At 36.0% G+C, this 21,170-nt stretch overlaps 1 protein-coding gene across 1 annotated transcript; it reads left to right on the top strand.

The window, feature by feature from the left end:
• The first annotated feature begins 113 nt into the window (after nt 1-113).
• On the top strand, nt 114-16,363 carry LOC136798184 (cilia- and flagella-associated protein 90-like). Its single transcript, XM_067054767.1, has 5 exons — nt 114-329; nt 11,011-11,043; nt 11,617-11,748; nt 12,676-12,792; nt 13,355-16,363. The coding sequence occupies exons 1-5, from the start codon at nt 222-224 to the stop codon at nt 13,499-13,501; spliced, it is 537 nt and encodes a 178-aa protein (XP_066910868.1). The 5' UTR covers nt 114-221; the 3' UTR covers nt 13,502-16,363.
• Nucleotides 16,364-21,170: the final 4,807 nt, after the last annotated feature.

The following is a 21,170-nucleotide window of genomic DNA, read 5'->3' as shown; positions in this document are numbered from 1 at the left end:
TATAATTTAGCTCCTGGATTTTTGAACAGATTGCCCGATTTTACGCTGCGTTTCATTTGACGCGCGCTGCGCTGACGACTCTTATTCGTGAGTCTCTTATCACGACTCCACGCTACCGAAATAAACAAATGGTGGCAAATCGAATCAGATTTCGCTGATGGCTGACAGGCTGGTCTTTTTATGTATTTTCTCCTTTTTCTCTTTAATTCCAAGTGTAAGCAATGGCTACCCTTTCAAATTCAAACAGCTTCAACGTTACTGACTATCCAACAGAGGAACATCTTGAAGAAGCCAGAGGCACATTGAAACCACCAGGAATTTTATCAAATGTGAGTATTGGATCATAGTTTTATTGTGGTTTCATTGTTTATTAGCTATCCAGTATTTTTGGCAGTTTTGTATACCAAAGTTTTGGATTAAAAGCACTCAATAGTCAGTCACAAACGTGTTGATATTAAATAAACTCGCTTAAGGGGTCACTCACATATCGATTTTTCCTGGCAACTAACGTCATTGTGACGCTATCTGAAGAACCCCCCCACCCCCCCAGACTTATGACTTTTACATTTGTTTGTCCCCAGACAAACTGCTCATTGTTTTGTCATATTCATGTAGACGGTCCATCAGCGCGGCCCTTGTATATCAAAATAGACCTTTTTTCAAAGAGGCCACCCTGTTGAATAATTATGTAGTCCAGCAGAAAAACAATGATAAAACCATGCATAATTATTACAATATGCATGATACAGTAATTATGCATGGCTCTATCATTGTTTTTATGGCTGGACTACATAATTATTCAACAGGACGTCCTCTTTGAAAAAAGGTCTATACGGCCCATCTATTTTTTATTGCGGTATCTCTGTTTTTATGATGATTAGGCAGGCAGTATAGACCTAACTGTTCATACAAAAATTACGGGAAACACATATTTGGACTTTGTACCCTATGCTGCAATCAAGCACTTATAAGCCAAAGTCCTGCAAATGCGGGACAAAAATCAGTTTTTTGAAGTTTGCAAAAAAACGCCACATAGAAGATCTTTCAAATTCAGTATGTGAATAGAGCAGTAAAAAATACAACTTTTCTATTTTTCCTTTCTTTTGCAAAAGTTCTAGGAATGAAAACAAAGGGATAATGATAATTGAATACTATCTATTGATGACCCGCGGTACTATCGTAAAGCTAGAATCGCTTCGCATACTCTTCGCTTGAGAAAATGATTGACAGATTGAAGTTTGTCAACCGCGCAGGAGTTCGCGGAGCGTTCTCGGCTCAATCCTCGGACCGCGCTAAAAATGGTAGACTGAGCTGTGATAGATCATTTCGATGGAAGTTGTTGGAATGTTTACAAGGCTCTTGACAGAAAATTGTTTGTTTTATTGTCAATGATGACAGTGCGGTTATTAATTTTGTTAGATCTGACAAATTGATGTTTGTAAGTGCACTTTATAGTTTTGATTCCCGTTGAAGAATCATATTCTGGTTTTCATGTTATTAGATGCTGCTTTAGAGCTTTAGGTCTACACTGTTAGGGAGATAATAACATATTCCCACAAACGTAACGGAAGGGTATTGGATATCATCTCTGTTGTTATATTTTATGCGTTTGAATTAAGATGGCAGGTGTAGCAAAGGATGGAATACAAAATGTTACAGGTTTGAAAATCGATATTCTGTTGAAATTTCTTAGCGTCATAGGCTCTGACCACCCCACCCCCTCGCGTCACAATGACGTTAGTTGCAGGAAACATCGATATGTGAGTGACCCCTAAACATGTTTGTCTTTTTATTTATCCCAAACATTATTGTTTTATCTTAGGGGTCACTCACATATAAAAAAATTCACTCCATTAAGAATTAGTGAATTAGTGAATAAGCCTTGGAGAGCTGAGGCCATTGTTTTTTCAGAGCAACAGAAAAAACATAAACATAAACAAAAGTCAAGAAGAAAACGAATACCGGGTAGAGGCTGCTGATCCCGGGGCCTAGGCCAAAGGTAGCCCAACCCACCTGAGTTGTTTTATACTCAGAAGTGGCCGATCAAGCGGAACTTGTTTGGCTTGTGCTGGCTATCAAGTATCAACCTGGACAAAAGACCAAAGACCGCATAGCTTAAACACACCAGGTTAGCCCTGGACTATTGAGGTATTACTTTACTTTTTGCTTCTTTCCGTCCAACGCTTCATTCAATCTCACGTCTCAATACAAGGGTCCTGTGGCTGGTCACCCAGGCATTTCGCCAAATCCTGAGGAGCAGCTGCACATGACAGTGAATGGTTTCCCATGTGCAGCTGATCAGGTATCTCTTATCCTGAATTATCTGCTTTTTTTTGTTCGTCCAACTAATTCGTTCAACTAGTTCTCCTGTTGGCAATGTAATTTTACTGAATCACTGAGTTAAGTACCTACCACCCAGTCTCTGGTTTGGTGCTGTTTGTTTGCAGCCATGCCGACTCAACAAAACTCTCAAAACACCATGAGGAATGTTGTGTCGGTTGAACTCATCAATAGTTGGAAGCAAGTTCTTGCTGAACTAGCGGAAGAGGCCAGCAACGAAACAATTAGAAATTGCATCAGACTCTACGATCCAGAAAAGCCAACCAAAGATAACGTAAAAACGCTGAAATCGTGTCGAAAGGATCCTATTATGGAAACATTGAACTTCCTGTCAAAAAAGACTAACTCTATGAACAAAGATGAAGCCATTGAAAAATTATGTGTGGTTATACAAAGCTATTTTCCAGATATATGCCAAATATGCAACCAGTCATACAGAATAAAAATACATGACAGTTCACTCCTAAAATGCGGCTCCTGTGGGCAAGAAGTCCATCGACCGTGTTACCTAAATCTGTTAAAGAGCGTGAATTTTATTGATCAAGATGAGGAATTGAGAGACTTGGTATACCAAATTCCTGGTATGTTTTATCTTTGCCAACATTGCCAGGAAAACACAATCAACTTTCCACACAATACATATAAAGCTGCCAATGCTAATGTCAACAATGTCAACACTAACTCTACCCAAACACCTACACAAATAACCACAACAACTAACACTACTATCCTTACTGACTCTCCTGAACAAACACCTACACCCTCACCTGCCAAAAGTAACACTGATCTCTCATCAGACACCTCAATACCCCCTCTACAAAGACGATCAAGAACTCTTCCACCAATCCCACTTACACCAAATGTTATTCTAGACAATAAAAATGAAGAAGCAAACAAAAACCTTGATGATGTTAATCATCTAGGGAGAACAGATTTCATGAAGAAAAGATTTCTTAGAGAGATTGAGAACAACACAAAGCTCACATCTGCAACCTCCCAACCCTCTGAAGAATCAAAAGATCTCAACAAGACCAACAACAATACACCTCCAACCTGTCGATTCTATATGAAAGGAAAATGTAAGCATGGTATTCGCGGTAAAAACTGCCAGTACACCCATCCTACAGCCTGTCCAAAACTCTTGAAATACGGAAACAAAGGTCCAAGAGGATGTAATGCTGGAACTAACTGTGCACAGTTTCACCCCAGATTGTGCTCTTCCTCAATTAAAAGTGGTACATGCTTCAATACCCACTGCACTTTTGCACACGTCAAAGGGACCAGATCCATGTCAAAGAAATCAGATCTTCCAACAAAGAACCACAGAGAAACTAACGATTCATTGGATTTTCTCAAAATACTGGACAACTTTCGCCTGCAAATGATCTCATTCATCAACGAAAGTCTCAAACTGCCACCACAAACTTACCCTGCTCAAGAAGTGTCCAAGCTGGTAAATCAACAACGATACCAAACCCAAGCCACAATTCCACCACCACTTCACTTGGGGAATCTGAACTTCAACCAATCAAACCAACTATCCAATCCAAACTTCAAGATGATGCAACATTGAGAAACTTCATGTTTTTAAACATCCAAGGTCTTTGCCCTCAGACCAAACACTCCTCAGTACCATATCTGAGGGAAATTTTGAAGTCAGAGAATCACATTTTTCTAGGACTGACAGAAACATGGCTATCCAAAGGTCATAACGAGGCGGAGCTAGAAATTGACGGATATAAGCTATTTCGAAAAGACAGAAATAGAAAGAAATCTAGATATGGCAGATACAGCGGCGGAGTGGCTTTTCTATTACAGGATGATATTGCTCCTCTTTTCGAACCACTATTGGAATTCTCCAATGGGGTAAACGAAGCTCTCCTTCTACACTCTAAGCAACTTAATGTTATTCTTGGAATACTTTACAGACAACCGACCAACAAAATTCACAAATCAGATGGTCCTGAGTTCATTCAAATGCTCGCTTCAATCACTTCAAAGATTGATACCATTAGCGACTGCACCCCAGACATTTATATTTGTGGAGACTTCAATATTCCACACACATTGATCAACGATACATACACACAAACAAAAAGCTGTGACAATCAGCTTATATATATTTTAACAGATTTTATGATGCACCTAAACTTAAATCAGACAATTCATAAACCAACACATAAAGACGGAAATATTTTAGACTTTTTACTAACAAACAATCCAGATATGGTTTTCGACTACCAAGTCACTCCTACCATTCATTCAGATCACCATATGGTCCAAGTTGCAACCCATATGACTTTCGACAAAACTTGTAAAAATTTTACCAAGAAAACCTCACACAACAAATTTGACAATTTTAATTTTCACAGCCACAAAATTAATTGGGAAAATATTAAAAAAGATTTACTAAATATTGACTGGCATGCTATTTTAAACCCCATCTCAGACCAAGACGAACAATATGATACTTTTCTTGATAAATGCATAAACGTTATCACTGAAAATCAAGTCCCTTCAAGAATGTCAAAGAAATCAACAAAAACCATTATACCCAGAGATAGAAGAGTGCTGATGCGAAAACGCCTAAAGCTAAAGAAAAGGAAATCAACTAAAAAGATTCACCAAAAACTTATCGATATTGAACTTAAACTTCAAGAATCATACTCCAATGAAAGAAAGAACCAAGAAACAAATGCTACTTCGAAAATAAAATCCAATCCAAAATATTTTTATTCGTACGCAAAACGCTTTTCAAAACACAAACCGAAGGTTGGACCATTGAAGGATCCAAAAACCAATCAACTGACAAATGACAGTCAAAAAATGGCAAACATTCTACAAGATCAATATACCTCCGTTTTTATGGAACCACTACCCAACTATAACTTGCCAGAAATCACCGAAAATCAACCAAATCTAAGTGATATCGACTTCTCAGAACAAAATATTATAGAGGAGATTGACACTTTATCCTCCAATGCTGCAGCAGGACCTGACGGCTTCCCTGCAATTTTCTTAAAACAAGTCAAGTCACAGATTGCGGCCCCTCTCTCTCTAATCTGGAGAAATATACTTGACAAAGGCTACACACCTCAACTTTTGAAAACCAGTTTCATCACACCCATCTTTAAAAAAGGCAACCAAGGCCTACCTGAAAACTATCGACCTGTAGCATTAACTTCGCATGTAACAAAGATCTTCGAGAAGATTGTCAGAAAACGGCTACAAAATCATCTAGAAAAAAACGACCTCTTTAACGATAATCAACATGGATTCAGGTCTGGAAGATCATGTCTAAGCCAACTTCTTTCGCACACAGAACGACTCATCCATCACATTGAAAAAGGACGTAACGTTGACGTTATTTACCTTGATTTCAGCAAGGCATTTGACCGTGTAGATCATACAATCTTACTCCATAAAATCGAGAGAAATGGTATAACTGGCAAATTACTGCAATGGATCAGATCCTTCCTTACCGGTAGGACCCAACAAGTATCTGTTGACTACATCCTCTCCAAAAAAGCAGAAGTCATTTCTGGCGTCCCCCAAGGATCAGTTCTTGGTCCACTTCTCTTCCTGATAATGATCCAAGATATTGACACTAACATCCTACATTCATTTCTATCTTCATTTGCCGACGATACACGTTTAATGAAGGAGATCTCTAATAACACTGATGTTCAATTTCTACAAAACGACCTTGATGTGGTGTATCAATGGACATCATTAAACAACATGCAGCTCAATGGCTTGAAGTTTGAACATCTTAAATACGGAAAAAATGAAGAACTGAAAGAACACTCAAGTTACCTCTCAGACACTGGCTCTCCTATCGAAACCAAGATGGACGTGAAGGATTTAGGAGTCACTCTGGATGTTAACATGACATACAGCAAACACATTACAAACCAGATCGAGAAAGTCAAAAGTATCATTGCTTGGATCCATCGAACGTTCAAAACAAGAGATTGTCAAGTAATGCTAACTCTTTGGAAGTCACTGGTACTACCACACATTGACTATTGCTCCCAGCTGTGGTCACCTTCAAAAAGATATCTGATCCAACAACTGGAATCACTTCAAAAATCTTACCTGAATAGAATCCCTACACTTCAACATCTCAACTATTGGGAGAAGCTCAAAGAACTTAAACTATACAGCCTGGAGCGGCGCAGAGAAAGATACAGGATTATCTACACCTGGAGCATCCTAGAACAGCTTGTACCAAATTTTAACTATGCTGAAAACAAAGGTGGCATCTTCAGTTACGATAACCAGAGACTGGGTAGAAAATGTCATCTAAAAGAGGTGAACATAAAGCAAAAAAACATATGGAGAGACTCCCTGTCAGAAGAAGGTCCCAGACTATTTAATGCCCTCCCACAATCCATCCGTAACCTCAAAAACTGCTCCAAAACTAGTTTTAAACATCAATTGGACCATTTTCTCAATTCACTACCGGACGAGCCACTGCTGCCGAATTACTTTCCTCTTAGGAGAGCTGATTCAAATAGCATCAAAGTCATGGTCCATCATCGGATTTCTCAAATTGGATGATTGTTGAGACGAACAAAGAAGCCTTCAAAAAGTATCAAAAAAAGTAAAGTATCATATCGATTTTTCCTGCAACTAACGTCATTGTGACGCTATCTGAAGAACCCCCCCACCCCCTTTCTTAGCCAGTTGCGGCCTGGCATAATTTTCTTGTTGGTGCAAACTATGAAAATTGGTGCCCTTGGTATTTTTGTCCTTATTTGCGCCCTCCATCATTAAGTGAAAATATTAAACTGTAAGAGCAGTGACTGATTGAAAGTAACGCCCCTTATCTTTGAAATGGAAATTTTATACCTAGTAAGTCGATTTAGTCTATATTTTTTGCTTTCTAAAATTGTTATCAGAAAAATTACTTTACTCTCCATTAAATTTTGGCGCAGCAGGCAAAAAATTTTGGTGTAAGAAAGGTCAAACAGCTTAAAAGATCTTCTAAAATGGAGGAAGTTCGTCAGTATAAGACCACAAAAACCACAGCTAGAATCAACAAGTTTTGATTATTTTGGCAATCTCTCATTTTGGGGGTGAGCATTTGTAACTAGGGGAAAGTGAGCAATAAATTTGATTCGAATCGGGTTTGCTAAATAATGTTAAATTTCTCTTCTTGCAACAAAACTTAGATGTCGAATGAAACAACAGCCGCCATCTTGGATTTCCATCAGAACTGACTTTCGTATCCGTCAATTAAACATTTCTAGCAGGCCGCGGAAGAGCACTCTCATACGCCCAATTCATAAGGGCGGCACATTTTCTTTAACCCCTGGTGGATACACAACACTTGTCTTACTTCTGATTCAATATTATAGAAGTGTTGAAAAAATTCAAGAGAAAGGATGCAAGAGGGTAAAATAAAGCGCAGCAGACGAAAAAAATTAACATTGTACTCATAGAAGGCGCTATAAACGTGCCAAAGGGCGCCGAATTGCCCAAAACATCAACAAAATTTTGGCGCCCCCTTGAAAAGCTCTTTTGGCGCCCCTCCTAGATCTTTCTGGGTGGTGCACTGCACACCCTGCACCCCCTGACAGGCCGCCACTGTACTTAGCGTCATTTACATAAATATACCAAAAATCGATGAAAGTAATTTTTCTTCTCTATTACAGATATTGATATTCCAGCCACATTGATTTTTGTGCTTCGTTTCGCATGGTTTAAAACAAGTGGTTTTGACTTATGACTTTTACATTTGTTTGTCCCCAAACAAACGGCTCGTTGTTTTGTCATATTTATGTAGACGGTCTGTCAGCGCGGCCCTTGTATATCAAAATACGGCCCATCTATTTTTTATTGCGGTATCTCTGTTTTTATGATTAGGGAGATAATAACATATTCCTACAAACGTAACTGAAGGGTATTGGATATCATCTCTGTTATATTTTATCCGTTTGAATTAAGATGGCAGGTGTAGCGAAGGATGGAATACAAAATGTTACAAGTTTGAAAATCGATATAGTATTCTGTTGAAATTTCTTAGCGTCATAGGCTCTGACCCCCCCACCCCCTTGCGTCACAATGAGGTTAGTTGCAGGAAACATCAATATGTGAGTGACCCCTTATGTGTTCTTCAACAATAATTTATGTAATTGCAATTTTTGTCAGTCAGGTTCAGCATATACGTGTTTCTTCCAAACAACTAAAACAATCCAGGGGTAAAAGTGTAGAAGGAACACAGATTATTTTTAAAGTTGAAGAATAAATCTTTTGGCATTAGGCGGTAATCAAAAATATGTTGCGTTCGGGTTGTCTGACCGACTGTTTATTTACAAGAAAACCCGATTTGGAAAGTCGGTAAAATCGTCGGGTTTTTTTAGGCGCTGTTCGCAGGTTCGGATCTTTCCCATAATGGCGGGCACGGCGAATGGAGCATTTCTTTGAATCATTATTTTTTGTTTACTTAACCCACATTGAGTTCCGTTCAAGTTTTTTCATGTACCCTTATTGAAATTTTCATGTCAAAATTCAGCAACGCGGTAGGGCCAATACCCTGGGGGCCAAAAATAAGGGTCACTTTAAGGTTAACACATGCACGCGCACATTTAGTTTAGCAAATTAAAGATGGAGGCATAAGATAGACCTTTTTTTAAAGAGGCAGCCATGTTGAATAATTATGTACTCCAGCATAGAAACAATGATACAGCCTTGCATAATTACTGTATCATGCATATTTTAAAAATTATGCATGGCTGTATCATTTTTTTTTCTGGATACATAACCGACCGACCGACCGACCGACGAAGATGTCTTAGGACCCAAATGGAACATATTTTTGATTGCCGTATTTATGATGAAGTCTACAATCGCAAATAACTTCTTTTGTTTGCGTCATTTTTAAGTAAAGAAAGTCGGCAAAATAAAATGTTGCAAAAATGTATTTTCAAATTATGAGTCCAGGAATTGAAAATACATTACAGTAAGGGATTCTCGACAAAAAACTTTCAAATTTTTTATCGGCATTGGGCTGATAAGGGGGTGGGGGTCCAACTACATACCAATAAAAAAACAAGTATTGGGACTAAAATCTTTTCAGCCAATTTCTTTCTGATTTCGTCCACAAACTCCACTGAAAGCATACGATTTAACTTGCTTTCACCTTTGTGCACAAATTCGCAACTTTAAAAGTATAATATACAGTTTTGAATTAGCTTAGATAAAAAAACTATTTTTTCATTGGGCAGCCTGCTACTGTTTCATTCTGCTTCATTGCGTCTTTTTAACTTTCATTTTGACTACCAATATCAATGCGGGTATGAACAAACTCAATGTTGGTGCAAATAGACAAAAATTAAACGATGACATTATGGGAAGGAGGGATCAACGCAATGACACACATGATTGGAGAAAATTGTGTTCTCGAAGATGTAAAAGTTGGTTTTGAAAAATTTTAGCCGATAAGAGCAAGGGGGGAATGGGTCTGAAGCTTATTGGCCCAATGCAATGTCGATAAAAAATTTGAAATATTTTGTCGAAGACCCCTAAACGATTCGCTGTTTTGGTGTTTATATATGTAGACATTCCGTAACCACGTTCCTTGGATTTAACAATTAACCCCCTCTTTTTTTATGACTAGGGGTGATAATAACACATTCCTGAACCTAGTAGAAGGAAAGCGTTGGATATTATCTCCATTATATTTTGAAATTGAATTCTTGTGTGATCAATCAATCAGTCACACTAGGAAATCAAGGATCCAGAAATAACAGCATATGGCATCTGGCATATGTTTGAAACAACAAGAGAAAGTTACCTGAATCAAGTTGAAGATCCCATGACTAAGTAAAAATCAAAAGCTTATTGAAACAAAATGACCAATTACTAACGTGCAGCATCCAGCTTACAAACCAACCAAAATTTGTTATTCAATTCCTGAGATAGCACCTCGATTGTAAGACCTTGATTACACACTAAATTAAAAATAATTCTGCACATGTAAATGGGTTGGTGTATGAGCTCCCGTAAAATTTCCGGGAAGTAGCCTATCCAGTGGTGCAGTTCTCACCCGTAGATCTTTTTCTTGGAAAGTTGCTCTTCAAATTAGTTTTTTAGGTTGGCTTGGTTCAAATCTTTTCATCTATGGCTTAACATTTAGATAATTTTTCATAGTTTAATCTAGTGTTAATTTTATTAAAAAGCGCTGGTTTATTTTTTCATAAATCCCTTTAGAAGTTTTGCGGCGCATTTTTTTGCTCACAAGTCAAGTAGTTGATAAAGCGCTTCTGCATCATTAATCTTTGAAAAATAGATGGGATTAGATAAAAATCTGACAATTCTTGCTACTTCGAAAATCATCTGTTCAAAAATGAACATCAGAAGACTTTTGTGAAATTTGCTTCGGGTGGAGTCCTTCACCCATCAAAACCATAATGTTGCTCTTTTTCATTAAAAAAAAGAAGTCATTATATACGTAGTAAAGCAAAATAAACCAAATAATTTAGATTTTTAAGCTCTCAAACAGTACAATCTTTGATTGGTAATTTAAATTAGAGAGACAAGTAGTATCTTTTGTTGGAAGTTTTTTATTCGTCTAGTTTTTAGATGATAACAATCCTCTAAGCCTATTTTAAATTTTTTTAATTCATTTTTAAAATACATTCTAATCATATTTTTCTGTCTTAGAACTACAACAAACAAGGCTTAAAGAAAGTTGAGGTATGTCCTTTTGTTTTCTGTTTTTAAAGCCTTTACATATTGAAAAATCTGATTTACTCAGAATTTTTTCCATTTGAGGTCTCGACAGCTTTGGCTATTGAAAGTCAAGTTTGGTCCATGAAAAACAAGTTTGTCTTCTCAAAGACGCCTTTTCATAAATTGATTTGAGTACAACGACTGCCTCGTTTTGAACCATTTCCATGGTGATTATGAGTCTTCAAGTGTAACTTTATGAAATGGACAGAAATGGAGAAAACTTATGAACTCCTCTGAGAATCAATTAACATACACAGCCAAGTAAGGCTTCAGCCCTGAAATAGACCAGTTTTTTTCACTATCCCGTAAAGGACCAAATAAGCATAAATAGGGTATAATATCAGGGATGGTTAAAAGCAAATTTTCAGAAAATGAGCTAGAATGCTAAGCAACCCTAGCCCTGACCCAAAAATTGGAGTTACTTATAAAAAAAGTGTAGCAAGATTTAAAAATGAGGTAACCGAACACGTTTTATATCCCTTTGGAATTTTTTGATTTGTCTTCGATTAACAACACTTTTAACTTTTATTCTTATAGAGGACATTCGTTCCATCAAAAACGACATCAGGACTAAGAGAAAGTAACAATTTCATGCATCAAACAAACTACCAACCTTCCATACCATCAGATGAAAAACAATCCACCACTTATTTTGACATCACCACTAAGGTAGGTTAAAATCTCTTTATTTCGATTCTGGTTAGTATATTCATCTGGTGTCTGTCGGCGGAGCCAGGAGTGCAGGGGAGTGAGGGAGTCTATTTCTTTTTCCATTGCGCTAGACCTGGGATGTTGAATGCTGAGGTGGAGTGCCACACCTACTCTCAGCTCCCAGTAACTTACTGGAAATTGAAAATTGATACAAACATATATATCAATAAAAAAAACCGTACATCCTGTGCCCAAGTTCAGGAGTTGCCATAAAGCCATTATGGTAATAACCGGGAGGGCACATTGCTATACATTGGATCATAAACATATATAAATATTTCAAAATCAATCTGATGACAAATTTAAATGTCAGGGAGGGCTAAATGGTTGTGTGTCTATTTTCTGACTGAGACTTTTAAGCTTAATTAGACTACTAAAATTAAGGCGTAGTGGTGTTGTGGTTTCGCACTTGACTCCTGTCTTGGAGCTCCGAGTTCGAGCTAAGAACTAGCGGTGTTTGGACAGCGCTTTGCATTCCTACTTGGATAAAGGAGGAATTCCAACTTTATAAGGAGTGGGACCATTTGAGTTTCAAGCCCGAAGGGCTAAACTTTAACTATTCTCAGGCAAGAGAAATTGAAGCCACTTACTTCACATCCAAAACGCATCATTACGACGGATTGTATTTAGCGGTTCCTTTGTTTTGGAGGACTACATTTTTTGAAATCTAGCGATAGATCCTGATTAAGCTTCGATCCTGCGTTTGTGTAAAAACTATGCGTGGGCGTTCTTGATGGGAAATCAGTGGTTTCATTTCCCATCCAGGAGTCTCGCCTCTAGCCCTTCGGGCTTGAAACTCGATAAGTGGAACCCATTTTCCATGGGGAGGGCTCGTACCATTATATCATCACTGAAATTAAATTTTGTTATATTTCACAATTTTAGCACAATTCGACGAGTGCTTACGATCGTGTTCATCACATGACTGAAGGCTACAATCAAAAGTTGCATCGTGACGATCGTCTACACGCAAAACAACACGGTTTGAGTTTACACAAAGAGGTATGAAAAGTAATATTATTTTTGTTGTGTGGATTCCTTATATTTAAAATTTAGTTTTTGAAGGGTAACACAACTCATGAATAGCAGGATTTCAGGGAAATATTGTCTCGTATTGAATTAAGTTTTGGCGGGAACCTTCTCGGTTTATTTGTAGAGGCAGTTTAAAAATGCTGTTCAAAAAAGTTCCATGTAAATTTATCACCAATCTCCTCAAGGGAGCCGTAAAGGGTTGATAATCGTCCTACCTTGCTTGGTATGAAAAAGCTGAAGAAGCTTACACGTTTTTTATAAGAGCAAACTATATAAGAACATAAGGCTTCGATGGCCGAAATGTTAAGAACAAGTTAAGAACATTTTAAGGCTTTGCCGACTCTAAAACAGCCGGTTTCTTAGAAAAATAGGCAAAAATAGGCAAAAATTGGTGAAAATAAGAAAATGCTAAGAACATCCGAAGGCTTTAAAAATTTTGGATGTTCTTATAAAAAAACTTGTATCAGTCTAGTGTTTTTAAATATGATATCTGTATAGGAAGGTGATGTCGGTTTTTTTTTGTTTTTTGTAGGAATCTCAACGAAGAGTACCAGTAACAAGTAACGCACAGTATGGTGCGCCAAATCGATTATTATTGGAATCGCACTCCAAAGAACATGGTCACATCGAGATTTGTAAACAGGATTTTAATCGAAGATGTGGGATCAATTTCAAATGAGTGAGTTTCTTTGTTGATTTTGTTTTTATGGCAATGGCATTATTTAGACTGGATTCTGGAACCAACTTTCTCATTGAAGAGAGTTCTTACAATTATAACTTTTACAAGCATAGAATAAAGTCGACATATGGGTTGGCACTGAATATTTTCAAAAAACACAACATTTTGCAATTGCAATAAAGCTGTGATGAAACCTGGCATAAACGTTTTGATAATTGGTTGATTGATTGTTCGTGCGCTTCATTATTTTTCTTGAGGGATGTCATTTTAAATGGAGTACCTTCAAATACCACACTTCGTCGTTCACATAACTTAATGCTCAATCTCAAAATTAGTACCTTACAAAATTTAAATTTTACTGTGGTGTTCACCTTTGTATTTGAGATTCGTCATTTGTCATACAGAAGAATATTCAATGTTTTCATATGACAAAAAGGCCAATCTTAAAAACAAAACAGAATTAAAAGATTTTCAATTTTCCAAGGCACTTATTTTAAGGCACTTTAGTCATGTGGACGACGATTTACAATATGCATTTATGAAAATAGATTATTTTTGGATTTTTTATAAACTGTGACGTCACATAAGTTTTCGAATTACTTTTAATGGGATAAATTTTCGCGGTGATTAATTTCGCGGATTTCGTGAATTTATTTGTCATCTGCGAAATTTAAAGTCTGGCTCAAAAGTATGTGGACGCTTTGGTTTTTGAGCATTTTCTCAGCACCCATTTATGCTATGTTAGAAAGTTATTGAAAATTATAGCACCATGAAGTTGGACACTTTTGCTGTTTTTGGTCATTTTTGGCCGCCTTAGGCCTACTTCAAAGGGCTATGACTTTTTACCCAGGAATGCCACGAAAAATCCGAACACAGATTTGAAATGAAATCGGCAAGGTTTAAAGTTTCTAAATATTCTGATGTCATAATTTCAAACAGTAGAAAAAATATTTTTTTATCTTCATTTTCCTTCATAATTTTTAATTTTTCAAAAATCTCTTATCAATTAGATTATTCTACTTGGAAATATCTTTCCAACGTGTATAACTTTCTAACATAGCATAAATGGGTGTCGAGAAAAAGGTCAAAAAACGAAAGTGTCCACATACTTCTGAGACAGACTTTAAGTCTTAATGGAAATTTGTTATATCCGTGAAATATTTTTGAACAGCTCCAAAAAAGATTTTTATGCGTTTTTCAATAACTGAGTTGTTCAATTTGACAGTAAAAGGCACAAAATCGTGAAAATCTTGTCTTCTTCCCCGCGGAACTTAATCTTCGCGAAAATTTATCCCATTAAATTAGATCGTTTGGGACCCCAAATAATCATAAAACTTCAATCAAATGGTTCATCCAGCTTGTCAAAATCAATGGAGAAAGAGAAAGAACTACTGCATTTTTTTTTGAGCACTTAAAATTCGCTTAGTCGAATACCAAGAAAACCGCTAATGGCAGAGATAATGTATTATAATTAGGAATCAAAGCCAGCTACTGGCGTGGGATGCTTGCTAATTATCGAATTAATGATGTTTGAGAAACAATGTTTTAATTGTGATTTTAACGACTTATAAATGTCACTATATTAATGATGATTGGTGTTATAATTCACGTTTATGAAGGCTAATGTATGTTGCATTGCAAAACTTTTGCGATTTTGTTCAAAATAGTACACAGTAACGTTCTCAGGGGTGTCGGAAAACTTATGTAGAAGAGTAGACTTTTATGATAAAACAATTATCTATTCATAACATTAAAAAAAGAATTACTTCGTAACAAAATTGTGATCTCCTACACAAATTATCCGACACCCCTGAGAACGCTATTGAGAGTCTTTTTAAACTCGAACCTCTATAAATCGAACAACCTTCATTGTTCCTTCAGTTAATTATGCTTTATAAACCTTACTCCATCACTCGAAAATTTCCTTAACTCGAACAGATTTATATTCCCCTTGCGTGTTCGATTTATGGAGACTCCGCAGGGCTCCGTAGTCTTAGTTGTAATTCACGCTTATGAAGTCTAATGTATGTATGTTACATTGCAAATCTTTCATACGTTTTTATTCGAAATGCCAATTTTGTTCTTGTCTCTTAATTCTGCACTTTGCTCCAATTGATTAAAAAAGTTAGCTCTTAAAATGAATTGATTGGCAAATAAAGATTCCTTTCTAAAAGCTCTCTAAATGGCCTTTTTAAGGTATAGTTAACTATTATCATCGAAATAAATTGATACTCCAATCATGCTCTAACGAAAATTGGTATCCGATCAGAGAGGATAAGCCCTAGTGAAGCTTAATGAGTAGAACTCTCTCTTTGAACGGTTTGTCTTAATGTGTAATAATCATTATAAGACTCATGGTTCAAGGAAATGGAAAACTAATTTTTGATTGCTGTACACCTTGCCTGTGTATTCATTGAGATTGCTGCTAACTTTTTGAAGGACTTGTACTTAGATCCCTTTTATTTCCTATTTTATGATCTCCCTAGAAATCTTTTGCACAAATTTCACTAATTTTTTGAGATATATTTCAAATAAAAAAACTTAATTCTAATTTATTTTTAATGATTTTTAAATAATCTTTTACAGTGTAAATAAAATTCAAAACTCAGAGCATAATAATTTAGTAAAATCAAACAACTTATTTTTTCTAAATTCCTTTATTAATTTTACTGCGAATACCGTTAATTTTTTTTACATCGACATACACCCCCTCCCCCGTCAAAGACCCTGTAGATTTCCTCCAAAAGAAAAGATTTCCAGGGCGAAAAAAAAGTACCCTGAAACTATTTGTATTTGAACGAAATAGTTGTATGTGTAGAAAATAAATAATTGGAACTAAATATGTAATGTTCTCTTTCGAAAGATTTAAGCTAAGGGGACACGGAAACAATTTTTGTGCAATTGCAACAAAAACAAATTGTCGCAATCGCAATAAAATTTTACACCGTGTCGCATAGGCCTAGCACCCGAAACAAAATTATAAAAATGAAATCAAAGCAACTCCACCATTTTGAACTCATGTCTTGCGTGTTAAAAATGGGAAGATTATGTCATAATTTGTTTTGAGTTGTATAAACCACTTTGATTGGGTAAAATAAAAAAATGTTGCAAAAAATCTTCTCAAGGTGAGGGGACACGAGGGTTTTTGTATAATTCTCAATTGCAACATGAAAATTTTGTTGCAGAAACAAAAATAAAATTCAAATCGATTTGAATTTTTTTTTTGTTTCAGCAACAAAAACTTTTAGCGAAAAAAGTTGCCAATCAAGGAGATTTAACGTGGGGACACAGTGAAACATATTTATGCGATTGCAACAAAAAAATGTTTTTGTTGCAATCGCATAAAAATTGTTTCCGTGTCCCCGTAGCTTTAGTTTCGTCAAATACTGGTTTATTTTATTTCAGCTAATGCTAATGTAAGAAAGCCTATTATAGAAAAAGTAACATCGCTTCTTTCTGGCGGAATATCTCAGCCGTCAACCTTTTGAACGCGCTATTTTAGATGGTTTCATTACATCACTGACATGATGTTGTTGTTATAACGTTTTTATAAGAAGGGTGGATTAGCTTTGCGAGATGGTATGTCCACGTCAATGAAAAAATATTCACGCTTTTGAAAGAAAAACATCTGAAAAAGGTACCTGGTATCTGCTTCACATGCTTAAACTTTCAAAGCGGATTTTTAAACGATTACCTTATCGGTAGAAAATTCGTCGGTCAAAAATTTCGCTGGTCAAAAATATTCGTCGGTAAAAAATTTCGTCACTTGGCAATAATTTTGTCACTTTTTGCCGACGAATATTTTTGACCGACGAATTTATTTTCCTTTATTGTTCTAAATTTCCCCTGCTGTACAGTATTTTTCTTTACTAAAGAGCTCTAAAATGAAATAATATGTTATATTCAATACTTCCAAAGGTAAAACGGACGATTTTACGAAAATTTCGTCACCAAGCGATTTTTTCGTCACTTTTTGCCGACGAATTTTCTACCAATAAGGTATCCTGAAATGAGCCGCCCTTTTTCCAAAATGTTCCCACCCTTCGCATCTGCCCTTCGCCTCAGCCCGCCTTTTCAATATCGTTCACAATCTTCGATAGGTTTGGGTGGAGTTTCAATTTCTTTTTATGAAGAAGTAGAAATTTATTTTTAGCCGTGATTTGTACTGTGGAAAATTTTGATCATTACATATTACGCAAAAAGTGGGCGAACGTTATATCCTATATGTTGCTTCACTGCAAGTAATAGTAAATATTAGAAGCAATATTTTTAATAGCTTCTATATGACTTTTAACGAGTTTTAGATTTTCCGATCATAATAATTTGTTTCACCTGGCTTCGCAAAGTTTATTTATTAACCCTTTAGCTACCGTTGGACAGTGTATATATTGTGAGTGTTGTCTAATAAAGTATTTGTCTTTTTTTATTAGAACCTAGTTTATAAGAACATTTAGGCTGAAATTCATCGAAAAATTAAGAACATGCCCCGCCTCAGTTTGGAAAAAATGACAAGAAACTGCAATTTTTTCCTCTTTTTAAGCAGTTTTAACCGCACTTAGAGATGGATTTTCTAAAATCGAGAGTCAAATATTGTTCAAATTTTACCAATTTTAAGTGCTCTTTATTTTGCATGATATCGACGATTTAGAGTAGTCTGAAAAATTTAAAACGCATTTAAGAACATTTTAGGCTGAAAATTGCTAAAAAAAAACAAGCACATCTAGGTTCAGCCAAATTTTAGGTGTTCTAATAAAAAAAGACGTGTATTTTTCAAAATAAGGTGTACAGGTTACTCTCGCTAATTCGAACGTCCATTGATTGAACTTTTCTGTAATTCGAACTTAATCTCAGTTCCCATCAAGGGTAAACCTTCGTAAAAAAATGCTGTCTATTATTTGAATTTCTCTGTAATAAATAGACAAAGCCGCTTGCTCGAATTCGCATTGATGAGAGTTATGAAATTTAGTTGACAGACAGTCACCCCCTTCTCACAGACCCACTGAAAAATTGGCTAAAATATCATCCCCGGTGGAAAATTATCCTCCAATTTCGGTCCCGACTGAAAATAATCAAATAAACCCATCCTCACTGCTAAATATTGTGCTTGAAAACAAAAAAATTTGAATCCTCAACCATAAAAAAATATGGGAATATCAAGCATTATCGAGTTTTAGTCCGTTATTTTTATCCCCACTGGGTGAAAGATTCTTACCGGGTCTGTGAGAAGGGGGTGTGTTAGGCAAGAGAATATGTCGGCTCAATGCTACACTTTCTTTATAAGAACCAGTCAATTTTTTATGAGGCTCGGTTGTTCTTATTTTTTGGCACTTTGAGCCCTTTGCGGGATATTTTAGGACTTTTACCCAATTTTTACTACTTTAACCCCTAAATTGCTTAAAATTGAGTAATCCAGGCTAAGGATTTTTCCTAAATAGTTCTTTTTTTGGCGATTTTGAGCCTTATTGTTCTTATAAGGTTGTTCTCATAAAATTGTTCTTAAAAAAGGTGTAACCCTTCATTTCGTTTGGGAGACTTTCAAAGAAGGTTTGTTTTTTTCGCTGTGTTGAACTTTATCTAGCGGTAATTGGTGCTTTTAATGTAACTGTTCATATGAAAGCACACAAGTATAGTCGACTCTCTCTAAATCGATTTTCATGGGACCAAGTGTTTTCTTCGGATTACAGAATCTTAATCTCACGCGAGTTTCCCAGCTTTCAGGACTACAGTTTAGGTTGAAAAATGATAAACCATTTTTAAGCTACCGTTGAGTTTCTGATTTTTAAAACCCTTCGGGAATAGAATGGGACTATTTTCACTAGAGGTGACGTGCCTATGGTATAAGATTCGGTAGCTAAAGGGTTCAAGGGAAGTCATTTTTATCTCATCGTGCCAGAGTGATTTAAAGGTTTTTTAATGCTTTTTCGAAATGAGTGGGCTCCTAACAGTTCAATTTTGTTGCAATTTCATGAAAGTATTGGTTAAGAGTAAATACTCATTTAATGAATAAATCTCTTTCTGGTTTTACGAAATAGGCAGATAATGTTTTTTGTATTGCTCTAAAACGTGATGATCGTCATTTGAAATGCTTAAAACGACACTGTGGATATGTAAAGTAGGCTCCATGGCTACAGTCAACTCTCTCTAATTTGAACTTCCATTATTCAAATGTTTCTGTAAATCAAATTTTAATATTTGGTCCGGTCAGTTGGAAAGTGAAAGAAAATACCCCCGTAATTCGAATCTTTCTGTATTTTGAGGATAATTTTTGGTCCCTTGAATATCGAATTAGAGAGGTCAGCTATATATTTCCAATTGGAATGATGCGTATAAACCTCTCAATATTCTTACCGTATTCTTATAGGCTAGAATCCAAACCCAGCCTAATCTAGCATCCAATACATACATTAAGCTGAACTTGGCATTTTTGTGAAACATTTTAACATTGCTTGGGGATTATTGGCAATTTAAAGGTAAATTGTTCTAAAATTGGCATTCTTAGCCTACATTCAGATAAAAAAGCCTATGATGGTGAGAATACCTTAGCATCATTTCATCAAAAATATTTTTATAAAGTACATTCTAAGAATGTAAAAGCGTATAGGGCATGGAGAAGGGGTGAAGTTCTCCTGTAACCATCATATTTTTTTTTGAAATCTTATCCTTTTTTTGTTCGAAATTGCAGAAATAGTATTGTGTTTCATGATTCAACAGAGAAAAAAAATTGAAAATTGGTTTATTGACCTTAAGACACCCCCTTCTCACACACCCACTGGGACTCCTCCCCACTGGAAAATTGTACTCTGATTTTTTTGCCGCCGCTGAAAATACCCAAAATAATCAGATAAGCAAATCCTTACTGCAAAATATTGTCCTAATTTTTCCATCCCCGCTGAATTTTCTGGCTCAAAGTCAATGGAATTCATATCCCCAGCCATTTAAAAGATGGGAACATCATTCCCGATTGACTTTTGGTCCGTTATTTTTATCCCAATTGGCTGAAAAGATCCTACAAGATCTGTGACAAGGGGTTGTCTTATGTGCATTCATTTAAGTTTTCCTCGTTTATAGTCCACGCAATATGGGGCATGTACCCCTTGATGGTGAAAAAGGTTTGACATTGTTTTTGAGTTCCAACTTTATTTTGGGATTCAGGATGCCAACTAGGTGATAACCTTGCAGGGTAGGGGTAGAAGGGAGGTAGGTAGACGAGATTTCAATTAAACCTGACTCCTGGTAGGTCACTAATTTATATTTATTAGTGAAAGTTTTCTAATCAAGATAGAAAAGGCTAGCATCAAAAAGCAGCTAATGGAAAACTTATAAGAGAAAAGAGAGAGGCATCTATCAATCATTCAGCTAGTTTGTGGTTAAATTCAAATTACAATTAATGTCTTACATTTTCTTGAAATGTGTTTTTATGAAATCATTTATTTTCTCAAACTTATTATATTATAATGTCGTTACTAGGAAATAATCTTTCATCGATTCTTCTAATAAATTCAAATATTTATAGTTACATCTCAAAGCTCTGCATGACTCCTCAGTGGGACCCCCACCCTAATTGAAGTTTTGCCACAATTTCTACCATTGGGAAAAATACCCTACAATTTCAGCCCCACTGGAAAATAAATTTCAATCCCTAATGGAATTTCGATAGAAATTTTTTATC

Source organism: Clytia hemisphaerica, unplaced genomic scaffold (genome assembly GCF_902728285.1).
Source record: "Clytia hemisphaerica strain Z4C2 unplaced genomic scaffold, Clytia hemisphaerica genome assembly, whole genome shotgun sequence".
Lineage (NCBI taxonomy): Eukaryota > Metazoa > Cnidaria > Hydrozoa > Leptothecata > Clytiidae > Clytia > Clytia hemisphaerica.
This window is presented reverse-complemented; position numbering and strand designations above follow the sequence as displayed.